Below are 16,051 nucleotides of genomic sequence, written 5' to 3' on the forward strand. Positions count from 1 at the left end.
ATGCCTACAGGCAGCCACACACACAACCCAGAGCCGCCACAATATCAAGAAAGTAGCCTGAAGTGCAGTCACCACAATCACCAGTAAAATCATTATACTGATGAAACTGGCTCTCATCAGGACCGCCCCAGGAAAGGAAGACCAACTACCAGCCTCAGAAACGGCAAGTTAACATCAGCACAGATAAGAGAAGCTAAATGCTTCACAGTGTATTTTGGTCTGTTTAACACTTTTAAGTTACTACATGATTCATTACGTGTTCCTTCATAGTCTGAATCACTTCACTATTCATTTACTATGTAGGATAAATTAAAATCACTGAATGTGAATTACACTGTTTATCACAGGTATTATTTCAGTGACTCGGTACAGCTCGGCTCGTTTCGGCTCATTCCGTCATGGATCTCCGTCCCCTCGGAGCGGACTGAGCGGAGAGTCGGCGCTCGGAGAAATCCCCCGGTTTCTACAATGGCAGGTCGGTATAGATCTTCCAAACGGACTGTTTTTTTTTAGTTTGAGTGGGTGGATTTAGTTTATCCGCGACTTTAGCGATGTTTAGAGCTCGCTGACCTGTTGCTGAGGGTCGGCCGGCCTTCAGTTAACTCAGTAAAAGTGTGGCTTCCAGCATAGATTCACAGATTTACAAAACATGCGCACTGATAAATCCCGCCGCGGAGCGTCTGTAAATCGTACAGGCCAATCCAGGTCCTGGGAGTATTAATCCGCCACAGGGTTGTACTGTTACTGCGCGCGCATGTCTGCTGCAGTCAGCTCCCCGTCCAACTGATAAAAAGTCCTGGGGCGGATTATTACTCCAGGATCTGGATTGGCCACCGTCTCAAGGAGCTAAACCCAGCAGCCTACTTAAATACGTCCTGAATTCACCCGCGTGACTGAATACAGACACTTGAAGCTGTTACACACACTGACAAGCGGTACAGTACTGAATAATTCACTTTATTAATGTGTTACATAATATGTCGGGCGTGTTTGTGCTAACATAAGACTGTAGCTATCGCTGTCTGTTACAATCTGCTGTAACACATTATATATATATATATATATATACGTATATATATATATATACACGTATATATATATATATATATATATATATATATATATATATATATATATATATATATATATATATATACGTATATATATATACATATATATATAGTGGCGTGGAAGAGGAAGGAAGACCCGTGAGACCCATGCTGAATGCTCAACAGCTTCTTTATTTAACAGGCTTGCCACTCACTTACAGCCTTTAACAAGACTAGGAGAGCTAAAACCAACCACCCACAGAGCTAAAATAGCCCAAAGGCCACCAACCCAGCTGTGTGTCTCCCAGATGGCAGATCCAGAGTGGTGCCCACCCTCTCTGCATAACCCCTCCCAAGGGAGATGCCCCACCCCTGTCATCCTCAATAGTATCTGTCTGCAGAGCCGCAGAGCCACGGATATACGGCAGCAGATTCACGCCAGCAGTTTCAAGCCAGTGGCATTCTGCGCATGCGTCAGCAGAACCGCGGATTTAAACCAGCACTTTCAGGCCGGTGGCATTCTGCGCATGCGTTGATACCTTCTTCGATTTTCTTAGCGTTAAATAACTGGTTTGACTTAGCTAGGGTTAGTTAAAAAGTTTTAGGAGGTATTCATATCATATTCTGACACATATTAGTCTTATGTGCCTCGATAGACTAATGGTCTATGTAGACATATTGTTCAATTACCCTTCAATTTAACCTCAACATTGATAGTTGGCTTACATGGGATTTACTTTTACATTTACTCATAACATGTATATGCCAGAATTAACTATTCACATCAAATATACAATACGTGATGTATATCATAATATAACTTTGGTGCAATGTTTTATATTTAGATTTATGGTTTCTATGCCAATAAAAATGATGAAGTTCTCCCATTTTTTATACTGATTGTCTTTTTTTTTTGGACACTTACATTTACATTCTTTTGTTCTGAGCTGTGAGTTAAAAGTGTCCCAAATGTGTGATGAACAAACCATTGATTTATCTTACCACATGTGCAGGAATTAAACTGAGCATAATGTTAAACACTGGGCTAAAACAAATACATATAGACATTTACATGGTAAATATTGCACACATGATTGTATAACCTAGCTAATGATTTATGTAAGCACCCTAAAATTGGACATGAATATGCCTAGGAATTAAATACCTTAATTAGCTATAATAATTAGAAGGACAAAATATCACTCATCTGCTTAATTCAAGCTCAAAGTTGAGCAATGGCTTTAATAATACATGGTCTGTATGTGTACAATTCCATGTGCAATACTTGAGTAAAATAAACGCTGTTGTTCTATTTTATAAATTACTGACACTGTTTCTCCCAAATTACAAATAAAAATGTAAATGAAAAATAAACAAAAAAAATCAAATACTGCAAATAATGCAAAGAAAGTTCATATTAGAATTAGAATTAATGTTTCTATATGAATATTAACTTTTTTTTTTGCATTATTTGAGGTCTGAAAGCATTGAATCTTTTTATATATATATATATATATATTTTTTTTTTTTTTAATTTACTTTCTGCAAATACATGGTCATACATAGTAAAATCAGACAAACTGATCATGATTTTGAAGTAGCCTATTTTATAAAGTATATTTTGTATATTGTGAAGTATACACACACACACATATATATATATACATTATATACGTATATATACATACATATATACTATAGTCTATAGTCTGATATTAATATAATAATATAACGATTGTGTAAAATACTTATTGTATTCACTGACTTACCTTCATGTTGGACTGCTCGGTTAAAATGGAGTTTTAGGTGACTCCTAAGTTTTGTGGCCGATGTTGGCTTATAATGCTGTATGGAGCACAACGGGCAGTGATATTTTTGGCAACATGTGCCACATTGCTCATATTTTGGCACGGAATTGCCTTTTCGGATTGAAACATGCATTTCAATCCCAGCAGAATCGCGTTGTCCTACTGCGCATGCGCAGAATGCCACCGGCTTGAATCTGCTGGCGTGAATCTGCTGGCGTATATCCGTGGCTCTGCGGCTCTGCAGACAGACCCTTCTCGTCATCCTCGCACACAGGAGAACAGAACCATGCCTACAGGCAGCCACACACACAACCCAGAACCGCCACATAGCAAGGACCACCGGGGCCGACCACGGGCTGCTCGAAGGCTCAATAACGCCCGTACTCGCCATCTCGCGGACTAACTGCTCCGCCGCTACGCGCTTTGCTAACGCCAGACGATGCGGCCTCAGCCTGATGGGCTGGGCGTCACCCGTGTTTATCGAATGAACCGCAAGGCTAGTTTTAGTACACTCGCGCTCAGACACAGCGAAACTCGTGCGAAAACGGCCGATCAGTTCTCGCAAACGGAGTTGTTGGGGACCAGATAAACCCACACAACTGCGCTCCAGCATCTCCTCTATCGGATCTACACTCAACCCCGCATCCAGCGGACCCTCTACCGTATCACGCACCGAATCACACACATTCCCTCCCACCAGTTAACTTACGGTGAATTTACACTGCTCCGACGCGACAACGCACATGGTCGCACTACCCCCCTCCAACCGGTCGCATGTGGGCGTGACAAAGGCTTTCCCTGCGTCGTCCAATTGAATCGTTTTAATAAATGGGAAATGCTTTTTATATAAGCTATTATTATTTCCAATAATTAATAAATATAAATGTGTCTTTATAGATATAAATGTTTGAATGAGCTTCATTACACTGTCTAGTGAGCAGTATATAAGCTGACAAAAGCAAACTTTTCCAATTAAATTACATATTAATATTTTAAAACCCCACCAGAGACTCCAACAATCACAGCAGTCTTTCTCCTCGCTGACAGAGTCCCTGTGAATCAGCAGGGATTTTATAAAGAACAGGGAAGCCTGAAACTTCTCTTCCAGGCTTCTCTGGACGCTTGAAAGCGGAACTAAAATTTGTTCATGCGCTGCGCTGAGGACGAGTTACAGGCCAACACCTGCTCTCTGATTGGATAGACGCATTGCGTTGGACGGACTCATTTGCATAAAGTTCAGCTCGGCTCAACTTTTCATCGCATCGCATCCCCCGCTCTCGACGCATCGGACCCATGATGCACCGCGCGACTGCGTCTGACGGAGGCGGCGCTTCCCATTGAAAATGAATGGGATCCGTCGCTGTGCGTTGTCGCGTCGGAGCAGTGTAAATTCACCGTTACCCCTAACTCGTCGCGTATCTCTACGGGGAGTCCAGTCACCAGTCACCAGCACCGAGCCCCTTGCACAGTCAATGATAGCTCCGACGCGTGAGAGCAGGTCCTTGCCCAGAATGCACGGGTCGTTGATGCGTCCTACCCAGAACTGTTGTTGAAAGGGCCCCTTGCCGACATCAATCTTCAACTCCGTTAATCCTAGGAGACCTATAGGATCCCCGGTGACTGAAGAGAGAGCGATGCGCTGGCTGTTGTCAGTCACAAACTCGGCCGCTACCTCCGTCGCTAGCTCGGGCCGTATCAGTGAGACTGACGAGCCCGTGTCCACCAGCGCGCTCACCGTCACTCCATTCAATGTGCATTTCAGGAAATAGCCGCTGAGTCCGGCAGTTCCGGAATCAGATCCCGAGGGTAAGCATAGCGTTCCTGGGGCCACCGTAACCCTCACTGGGTGGTCCCGGCTCCGACGGTTGGCGGCTGAAACGTGTTCTCAGCGCCCGCGTCAGTTCAGGCAGCTCGCAGTGGCACTCGGCAGGGAGCTCGATCAGTACCCTCAGCGCGTCGCCCTGCAGCGCCAGGCAGAGGTTGGCTGCCGTCTCGGCGTCCGTCCAGCCCGCACCGCCCGCCACGATCTCAAGCTGAGCTTCGAAGGCTGTCCAGTCAGCGCTGCCGTCGTAGGGAGTAAGGCGGGGTTGAGCCGTCAAGCCCGCCATCCCGCAGGCTTGCGGCGCCATTATCGCGCCATCCGTTCCGCGAGTCGGCACCGCTGTCCTTGCGCCATCCGCTCCGTGAGCCAGCGCCGCCGTCCTCGCGCCATCCGCTCTGGGAGTCAGCGCCGCCGTCCTCGCGCCATCCGCTCTGGGAGTCAGCGCCGCCGTCCTCGCGCCATCCGCTCTGGGAGCCAGCACCGCCGTGCTCGCGTCGTCCTCTCCCCGGCCACACCTCCGAACAGCCCGCTGGCGCCGTCAGGTCCGAGTCCACTCCGCTGGAGAGCCTTGCCTCTAGTCTGTTGGTCCGCTGTCTTCCTCCTCAGCCGTCCGATTTCCCCTGCCAGCAGCTCAATATCTTCCAGCAGGGTCACTTCTGACACCAAATGTGGCGTGGAAGAGGAAGGAAGACCCGTGAGACTCATGCTGAATGCTCAACAGCTCCTTTATTTAACAGGCTTGCCACTCACTTACAGTCTTTAACAAGACTAGGAGAGCTAAAACCAACCACCCACAGAGCTAAAATTACGGTGGCCGAGAAAGCCCAGCGCAGTGCAAATTGAAAAGCGCTGCAAAAGCACAAAACACATCCATCAAAATTACAACACAGGCGCAGCAAATAGAAAAACGCGCTGCAAATAGAACCACAACACAACGGAAGTGAGTCACAACACAACGGAATTTTCCCGGGGGACCTTAAAAGATGCTGTACCAGCTGTATACAAAGGACAATAAGTGGCAAACAAGCTTCTGAAAAGTAAGTTATGTTTATTAAAAGTTCTGCTTCACAAAACGCCTTGTTTGCCACTTATTGTCCTTTGTACACATAGTGAAGTCCGAGACGTTACTGAAGACGCAGCTTAGCTGGTACAGTATCTTTTAAGGTCCCCCGGGAAAATTCCGTTGTGTTGTGACTCACTTCCGTTGTGTTGTGGTTCTAGTTGCAGCGCGTTTTTCTAGTTGCTGCGCCTGTGTTGTAATTTTGATGGATGTGTTTTGTGCTTTTGCAGCACTTTTCAATTTGCACTGCGTTGGGCTTTCTCGGCCACCCTATAAAATAGCCCAAAGGCCACCAACCCAGCTGTGTGTCTCCCAGATGGTAGATCCAGAGTGGTGCCCACCCTCTCTGCATAACCCCTCCCAAGGGAGATGCCCCACCCCTGTCATCCTCGCACACAGAAGAACAGAACCATTACATTACATTACATTACATTTGGCAGACGCTTTTGTCCAAAGCGACTTACAATAGTCAAGTACAATGTAAAATAAGTTTAAAGGAAAAACATCTTTGGATAGGTATAAAAGGAGGACAAAGGGGAATAATAGGATAGAGGAGTGAAGGAGAGGAAGAATATATATATATATATATAAATAACTTTAAAATACTTTTAATTATTAAGCATATTGTCTTGATCTAATTGCAGAAATAACATATCTAATTAAAATCATAAAAAAACTACTTATAACACTGAAAAAATAGCATTAGTTACCCGCCCCCACTCTTTAACTTTATCATGAAATATAATTATTAAAATCCTTCAGAGATGTATTTTTTTGCATTGTTGTAAGACTCCACATCCCATCTATGCTTTAAAAATATTTTTTTTCTATAAGAAATCCATAATATTAAAGTTAAAATACACATTTTTGTTGTGTCCCTGGGTTTAACTGATTCCTGTTACCGTAAAACATTACCCCATCAAGTCACATCTACAACAGGAAGTGACATCAGCTGGTTCTACTGAAGATCATGGGAAGACCAAAATTAAATCCCCTTCATTTCTTTTTCTGTATATTATATTAATACTATTGTAACTATGACTGAGGAGCTTAATCTCAACACTCTGTCCTGTTTCCTAAATTAATTCTTAGATCTTATTGGTTTATTTTTAAAATACACATTTTTGGAAAATCACTAGAATGTGCTCAATGTCTTCATGCTTTTAGCATAGCCACCATTTAGCTATTGTTAATTGTTAATGATAAAAACTCAGTTCTGTTACTTTCAATCCTGTTATTCAAAACATAAAGAGTGAGTGCCAGTAACAGGAGTGAGTACCAGTAACAGAAGTGAGTGCCAGTAACAGGAGTGAGTACCAGTAACAGAAGTGAGTGCCAGTAACAGGAGTGAGTACCAGTAACAGAAGTGAGTACCAGTAACAGAAGTGAGTGCCAGTAACAGAAGTGAGTACCAGTAACAGAAGTGAGTGCCAGTAACAGGAGTGAGTACCAGTAACAGAAGTGAGTGCGAGTTTTTTACAGTTCTGTTTGATTCGTCATTTATCTATTTGTTTAATAAATTGCATGATAATAAAAATGTGATTCATTTTAGGTTTGTGTTTTCTTGATAAGTTAAAAATAGCTTTGCATGTTTTATAAAGATACAATGCGCATGTATATATAGTGATTTTATTTGTCATAAATATCAGTTATTTGAACATGCAGTCACCCATTTCTTTAAAATAAAGACTTTCTTGAGAGAAAATTAAAGAAATAAGTGGTCTTGCTTTTAAACATGATTTTCATATGTCATATGAGTTTAAGAAAAATGTACCCATCTTCAGCTTAAAAACATGCCTAAGACCAGTACATGTTTTAAATAGTTAAATACATGTTATTAGATTCAGACTTGAGAAAGATAAAAAATAAGTTAAATAAGGAAGAGTTACAACAAGCATATTGCACCCACTCGGTGGAATGGCCCATATACAGTGAAGAAAATAAGTATTTGAACACCCTGCGACTTTGCAAGTTCTCCCACTTAGAAACCCTGGAGGGGTCTTTTCATCCAGAAATCACAATGTATGATTTTTAAATAATTTATTGGTGTGTTACTAATGTAAACAAAGTATTTGAACACCTGTGAAAATCAATGTTAAAATTTGGTACAATATTCTTTGTTTGCAATTGTTTGCAGAGGTCAAACATTTCCTGTAGTTTTTCACCAGGTTTGCACACACTGCAGCAGTGATTTTGGCCCATTCCTCCATGCAGATGCTCTCCAGGTCATCCAGGTTTCTAGGCTGTCGATGAGAAACAACGAGTTTGAGCTCCCTCCAAAGATTTTCTGTAGGGTTTAGGTCTGGAGACTGGCTAGGCCAATCTAGAACCTTGATATGCTTCTTACAGAGCCATTCCTTGGTTATTCTGGCTGTGTGTTTTGGGTCATTGTCATGTTAGAAGACCCAGCCACGACCCATCTTCAGTGTTCTAACTGAGGTAAGGAGGTTATTTTCCAAAATCTCGCAATACATGGCCCTGGTCATCCTCTCCTTAATACAGTGCAGTCGTCCTGTCCCATGTGCAGAAAAACACCCACAAAGCATGATGCTTCCACCCCTATGCTTCACAGTAGGGATGGTGTTTTTGGGATGGTACTCATCGTTCTTCGTCCTCCAAACACAGCGAGTGAAATTAAGACCCATTCTATTTTTGGTCTCATCTGACCACAGAACTTTTTACCATGACCCCTCTGGATCATCCAAATGGTCATGGGCAAACTTAAGACACGCTGGACGTGTGCTGATTTAAGCAGAGGAAACCTCCGTGCCATGCATGACTTTAAACTATGACATCTTAGTGTATATTACCCACAGTAACCATGGAAACAGTGATGCCAGCTCTCTTCAGGTCACTGACCAGCTCCTCCCGTGTAGTTCTGGGATGATTTCTAACCTTTCTTAGGATCACTGATTCGCCACGAGGTGAGATCTTGCATGGAGCTCCAGTCTGAGGGAGATTGACAGTCATTTTCTAATAATTGCTCCAACAGTTGATCTTTTTTCACAAAGCTGCTTAGCAATTGCCCTGTAGCCTCTTCCAGCCTTGTGGAGGTCTACAGTTTTGCCTCTGGTGTCTTTAGACAGCTCTTCGTCTTTGCCATGTTAGTAGTTGGAGTATTACTGGTTGTGTGAGGAGGACAGGTGTCTTTATGCAGCTAAAAACCTCAAACAGGTGCTTCTAATTTAGAATAATAAGTTAAGTGGAGGTGGACTTTTTAGAGGCAGACTAACAGGTCTTTGAGGTCCAGAATTTTTGCTAATTGTCAGGTGTTTAAGTACTTATTTGCAGCAGTAACACACAAATAAGTTATTACAAAATCATACATTGTGATTTCTGATTAATTATTTTTTTAGCATTATATCTCTCACAAATATCTATATGTGAACTTTCTATTCCTTGTTTTTTGGCCCCAGACAGGTACCAAGAACAGCTGCAGAAAGATGCACTGTTCCTCTGCTCTGACCAGCACGTGGACACTGAGCTTCTGGACAAACTTGTGCTCCAGCTGAACCGCATTTACCCCCAGATACTGACAGACAGAGAAGCACAGAAAGTGAGTGGTTCTCCACTTTCAACAGCACCTGCCCTGATTAGAGAGGTGTATTTGCTATAAATAGGTTTAACGGATCTTGTCACTTTTAATTACCTGTTACTGTTTAAAACTTACTCTAGTTCTGTCTTTTCTCTTGTTTTAAGAGCATTTTCAGTTTTTTTTATAGTTGTTCTTTATTGTTAGTTGTAGGCAGTTTCTTGTTGCTCCAGAGTGTAAACTGTTTACTGGAGTCAACCATTTAAAAAATGCAGATAAAAATGCCAGGAAACCACTTTTTCTTTATAACAGTTTAATATTCTTTATTTTAAAACTGCTTTAAAACGGGCTATTTTTATTAATAAGCATCTAACAACAGCATTGCATAAAGTGAGCAACAGGGGTTGAAAAGAGAAGCCAACATAATTTGCACCCTCTGGTGGCTGGCTGCAGTACAACATTAATATTGGCAAAACAGGCATTGCAATCGTTTTTTGTCTGCAATATATATTGCAATATTAAAAAAGCAGGAATTTCCACCTGATTGTAGCAAGATGTAATTGTATTAATAATACACTCCAAAATTTGGGACAAATTGATCTCCAGATTTATATGGAATGGGAGAAAACCAAGAATAAAATATTCAACACTACAACTGCCCAAAGACAAGGGGGGACTGTCTTTACCTAATCTTAAAGATTATTATCAAGCAACTCAACTAGGACCTATACTTAAGTGGTGCAACAAAAACTACTGTTCAAGGTGGAAAGATATAGAGAAGACAGTTTTGCAATTCCCAATCCAATCTCTGGTTGGTGATATGAAACTTGTAAAGAAAATACAAGGCTTGATAGACCCCATCACCACCCACACACTAGATATGTGGATTGATGTATTAAAAAAAATACAAATTAGAACAAGAAGCACAATTGCTAAATTGGTTTGCCTATGATGAGAGATTCAAACCAAGTCAGGCAGATCACACCTTTAAACAATGGGCAATAAATGGAATCACAGAAATGTGCACAATTGTCAAGAATGGAAATCAAATGAGTTTTCAAGAACTAAAACTAAATTTTGGCCTGGGTGATTTTTTAGATATCTACAATTAAGGAACTATTTCACAACAGAGTTACAAGGCAAACAAATTCCAAAGACTCCAAATGCAGTCATTGATAAATTTCAGAGGGAATGCAGTGCTTCTTCCACTGTGTACATTAAAGTTAAGTGGGAAAAGGAGCTTGGCGATAATATCACAGAGGAAGAATGGACTAGAATTAATATAACGCAACACACTACAACTAACTCAAGAATATGGAAAGAATTTGGATGGAAAAATCTGACTCGCTATTTTATAACACCTGAAATAAAGAGCAAACAAACTGGGCAACACCAATCATGTTGGAGGATGTGTGCAAGTACGGTGGCGAATCATACACATATTTTTTGGGAATGTAATAAAATTAAGTCTTTTTGGGAGAAAATAAATTATACTATTACAGACATTTAGGAGTACCTGATTCCCAACACATGTAAGGTTATGTACCTTGGTGATATAAATAAATATGTCCTTATCTAACTAAGATCTTATTGATAGCAAGCAAAAAATTAATAACATGAAATTGACTGAAAAAAGACTGAACCCCCCACTTTTGAACAATGGGTACAAACTGTTAAACAAATCTATGTACTAGAAAAAATGTCTTTCAAGCTCCGTTTAAGGGGAAAAACATTTGCTAAGAACTGGAGGAAATAGAAAATGTATGACACCACAGAGTTAAATAAGAATGAATAGATCTAAGCACAAGAACACTGATTATCCATACTTACTATTGTAATAATATATATATATATATATATATATATATATATATATATATATATATATATTTTTTTTTTTTTTTAATATATTTTATTTATTTTGAGTGTTATTATTATTATTTATTTATTTTATTTTCTGTTTTTTTGGATTTTGTACTGTGGATATTACTGTGATTACCATTATTGTGAGTTCTATTAGTAGTATGTAACAATATGTTTGCATCCAGATGTATATTGTTAAATATTGTGGAAAAACACTAAATAAACATTTAAGTTTAAAAAAAAAATACACTCCATATATCAAAGATCAAAATAAAATAAAATAAATGATATTGAGCAGATATAATCTGTCTCTGATAGATATTTAATGGGAAATGAGAATAGTGTGGATTTTCCTTTTGTTTCAAATAGCAAATAAGTTGTACACAGAAGTGTTAAACCATTGTGATAAAGATGATAAACCGTTATACTGTGCAGTCCTAAACTTTAACCCTGCACCATCCTGTGTAATTAAACAGAGCAGAAAGGGAAATAAAACTTTTATTGGAAGTCAGTGTAAAAATGGCAGTGCCCTGCAACCATGGACAAAAGGGTGTATAGTTTATCACAATATTTAGTTGTTGTTCCTTTAAGTACTGACAATGTCTATAATACAATAAAAACAAAACCCACACTAATTTTTATTACTGTCCCAATACACTACTGTCACAATAATAAAGGGAAATACCAGCATTTAATAAAAGAATCTTGATTTTCATTCATTTTCTTAATCTATTAAACGTTGACAATCTAACGCTGATTTTTTATTTACGTTTAAATACACATTCAGAAATATGTGCACTGTTTGAAATGCACACTCAAGTAAATAAAAAGGCCTTAAATATATAGTTTCCATGAATATATTGAGCAACTAATTAATAAACTTTAAAAAGCGAAGGCAGGGGTCATTTTTTTAGTTGGGAGGTCTGGAGATGATACCATCAGTCAGGACAGAGCAAGCATTTTCTGCTGATATTTCAAAAAAAAAAAAAAAAAAAAAAAAAAGAACTCTTAAAAACTAAAATGCATCCAGCAGCATCCTTAGGAAAAAGATTTGTATTTAAGGGACAAGTATTGCTCATTGTTTGGTTGTTCCAACAAGATCCAGAAAGATGTAGTCTCTCATGGTGACAGTATGAGAATGAGATTACTCAGGTTGGCTGTTGTTCAATTGGGTATTGAAAAGTTTGAAACGATATCCAGCCCTAGAAGTAGCTGCAGGTTTCCATTGTAGCTAAACAGAAGCACATGGGCTGTTTAAAGACTGACCAACTCATTAAATGTGGCCCGGTGTGGACAGGATTGACACCTCTGGGTTAGAGGGTTCATTTGTGTAATGTTTCCTTAGGGTCAAAATCTTCATCCCAGCAGTAATTAGGAAGAGATATATTGTGCGGAAAACATTTTAAAGTTAAATGTGTGCACAACAATCAGTAGCCTACAGTACAGATACATGCTGTTTTTCTGTGTGACAGTTCCGTAACCTGAGTGTTCCTGCTGTCACACGGCTGGCTGAGCTGCTGAGCTATCTGCAGGAGAAAGGGGAGGAGGCATGTCACGAGTTTTATCGAGCCCTGCACCTCCACAATGAAGACCTGTACCTTAGTCTGCCCACACGTGTGTCTCGCAGGGGTAAGAACAAATCACACACACTCATACTACTCAGGACCCCACAGGATAGACCCCCACAGAGCAGCTATTATTATTTGGGTGGTGGATGTGTTAGTTAAAAGCTTAGATCGGGCCCAGAAAACTAGGAGGTGCTCATAATGTTAAGCTTGATCTGTATACAGGGTGAGCCAAAAGTCAGGACACCCTTTTATTTCAGAAAAGAAATATGGTGACCCAAAATATAGGACCCCTCACCCAATACTTGCTTGTGTATTCAGATATATTATTTTTCCTTTGTTTCTGAAATAAAAGTGTCTTGCGCATTTTGACTCACCTTGTTTATACTCTCATATTAACATATCTAAGTGCTTTTAATAAAAAACAATGTTTGCATTTTGCACAGTCACATTAATTTAAGCTTGATAACCTATGCAATTTAATAGATTTTTGTTTTGTTTATTTATGTATGTAGCATCCACCCATCTAAATGGATATGGTTGGATATTATGGACATTCTGTGCACATTTTTAAACTGCTGAGCTTGCCCTTATGTGGCTGACTAATGCTGGCTTTGTCCACAGAAGCTCCAGAACTAAGTGGATCAAACCCTAAAGTTTTCTACAGGGACCGCTGTGTGTTTAACGACAGGGGTAAACCAGTATTTACACATACGTTTACTCACTCCTATAGCCTGTCATTTTTAGTTTTTGTGCAGTTTAAACAAATCTGTTTCTATCTCTCATTTTAACAGGTCCTCTCTTCTTCCTCTGTTGTTTCAGCATAGCTTTGGGTCTGGCTTTAATTCACTACCACAAGGGTAAGGCCCATGATTTTAGTAAATCTATACATTTTCAGTCATTCATTCATTAGTTTATAATCATTAATTAATTCATTCATTCATTTATTTTATTTCTCTCTTTCTTAATGTTTTTAAAACTATTCAATGTGTATTTTCCAGAGGGGAAGATTGTGACTGATTCTGTCTTCAGCTGTACAGTGTTAGAACTGGGCCAACATGCCAAGCATATACTCCTGTCCTACTCCAAGAACGGATGCAAGATGGATTAAAGAAAGTTAAAAAAGAAGCATGCACTTCTGTGGACAGGACATCTTAAAATATTCACTATGCCAAATTAGGTTGAGCTAACACTTTAGTCAGCTATTCATAAAAACATTTCTGTAAATATTTGTAGATGACTTGTTCTAAGAACAAAGTTAGTCTTTGTATGCTCTTTAAAAGAGTGTCTTTTTAGGTGGCCTCCTTTAAACATTTAAACATTATGATTCTGTTTGGTTTTCAGTGAAATTATTTGGTAAAGTGCATGATAATTTTTATTAGGCAGGAAATTGAGGCCACTAGATTTTTTATGTACAGTTGTCGAATGAACTCATTTTAATATTGAATATAATAGGGCAGCACAATATATATTGTTTTATTATCAACACTGCAATGTGCTCATGCATAATAGTCACATAGCAGGGCATGCAACTGCAATAAAAAAAATGTTTTTTGCAGCTTGATACAACAGGAAAATTACAAAATAGCTCCTTCATTCATGTGCATTTGAGTCGCTTGAGGATTGAGGATCACCGAGTTGCAAGTTTCAGACTGTCTGATAAAGGCAGTGTTCTCTATTAATGTTAAAGGTGAATAGAAGTCTGCAGGATGTGCCTCTAGTCTCAGTCGACTGTGTGCAGGTTTGAAACTTTATCTTCTAGACTTATGATTCCAGCCTCATTTAGCTGGAACATGGTCGCACAAATGGTGGTTTAGCAAAGGTTTCAACAGTATTCACATCATTTCTCAGGTAAAATGATAGATTCTAGAGTTTAAAATACTTCTGTAGAAGTTTTTACTCTTTAAATAAAAGTGTAAACGTACTGGATTCAAAGCTACTTTAAGTATAAAAGTAATATAAGATGAAAAAATTCCATAAGTACAAAAGCTTAGGCCACACCACAGGATCCTATAGTGCACCACCCCCCTCCCCAAAACACATTTTTCTAAAAACCATAATAACTATAATAATATATAAAAATGTTAATGATAAATTTGTGATGTACTAGGCTCCCTGTTTCAGCTGAATACATGCCCATTGAAAATGAATGTATTTTACTACAATGTTAATAAATTAAAGAAGCTTAGTTGGGATGTTTGGCTCGAGTTCTCTCGCTTATCATCTTCATACGTCTGCTATGTTCTTCCTGGCGTGACAAGTGATTTTGCTATCATGATTGGGATTTTATTAAACGACGAGAGGCCGGAATGAAAACAAGCTAAAATAAAATAGGAGTAAGGAGGCTATTTTTAAAATGTAAGGAGTAGAAAGTTCAGATCATTCTAAAAAAAAAATTACTCCAGTAAAGTATAGCTAAACACCATTTGACACCTCTGTGATTTAGTAGTTAGCGGATCTCTTTTTAGAAGCTAGTGGTTAGTCTGTTAGCAGTCTGCTTCTTAGCAGTTAGCCTGTTAGCAACTAACTCCTAAACTAATGGGATGTATCTAACTAAGGCTTCACTCTCTTAGAAATGAATTTTTAACATCAGTACTAAAAACAGCTGTACTGAGCTGTAGTACCTGCCTGTATGAAAAAGGTGAATACTGCCTAAGCCCACACTGCACTCCTTTTCCATGACATACAGAATCAATTTATCAATTCTATATGATAACATAAGTGTTCTTTCATATATTGAATGTATTTGATGTTAATCAACAATGTGGAAAATAATAAAATAAAAAAAACACTGAATGAGAAGGAGTTTCCAAACTTTTGACTGTTTTTGTACCTATCACTCATTATTTCTTTATTTAGCTCCAATGTTGGATAAACAGAGTTCATTATTAGTACCATGATGTTGGATCTCCAGCATTTATCTTTTTAATGCATTTACATGAGATGAGACATATGAACAAACTTATCTGGCACCAGATAACGCTGGGCACAAATCAAACCTGTAATCAGTTTGAAAAACTATATTATTGGGCAAAAGTCACTGTTATTTTACAGTTATTGTCGCACACTGTTATACTGATCAACTCATATTATAATATTGTGTAATTATAGGTACACCAGCACTAGGTTACCTTTAGCATTGGAGTGGTACTCATTGTTAAAAAACACTATTCCATTATTCTAATTAAACAGGATTCATTATGTAGTGTAATGAAACAGTCTGTCAGCCATGGTCTGTGGTGGTTTTAGCTTGTATGGTGCCATAGGTTATCCTGCCTCCTTCAATGTTCCCAGTGGGCTGCTCATGTGAGGAGCAATTTTTCCCTAAGAAATGTAATAAACAACATCATCC

At 39.2% G+C, this 16,051-nt stretch overlaps 1 protein-coding gene across 1 annotated transcript; it reads left to right on the forward strand.

Moving 5' to 3' along the window:
• Positions 1-334: 334 nt before the first annotated feature.
• On the forward strand, positions 335-15,501 carry LOC103024909 (caspase recruitment domain-containing protein 19-like). Its single transcript, XM_007237048.4, has 6 exons — positions 335-475; positions 9,156-9,295; positions 12,607-12,763; positions 13,324-13,392; positions 13,494-13,559; positions 13,701-15,501. The coding sequence occupies exons 1-6, from the start codon at positions 469-471 to the stop codon at positions 13,808-13,810; spliced, it is 549 nt and encodes a 182-aa protein (XP_007237110.2). The 5' UTR covers positions 335-468; the 3' UTR covers positions 13,811-15,501.
• Positions 15,502-16,051: the final 550 nt, after the last annotated feature.

This window comes from Astyanax mexicanus, chromosome 12 (assembly GCF_023375975.1).
Source record: "Astyanax mexicanus isolate ESR-SI-001 chromosome 12, AstMex3_surface, whole genome shotgun sequence".
NCBI lineage: Eukaryota > Metazoa > Chordata > Actinopteri > Characiformes > Acestrorhamphidae > Astyanax > Astyanax mexicanus.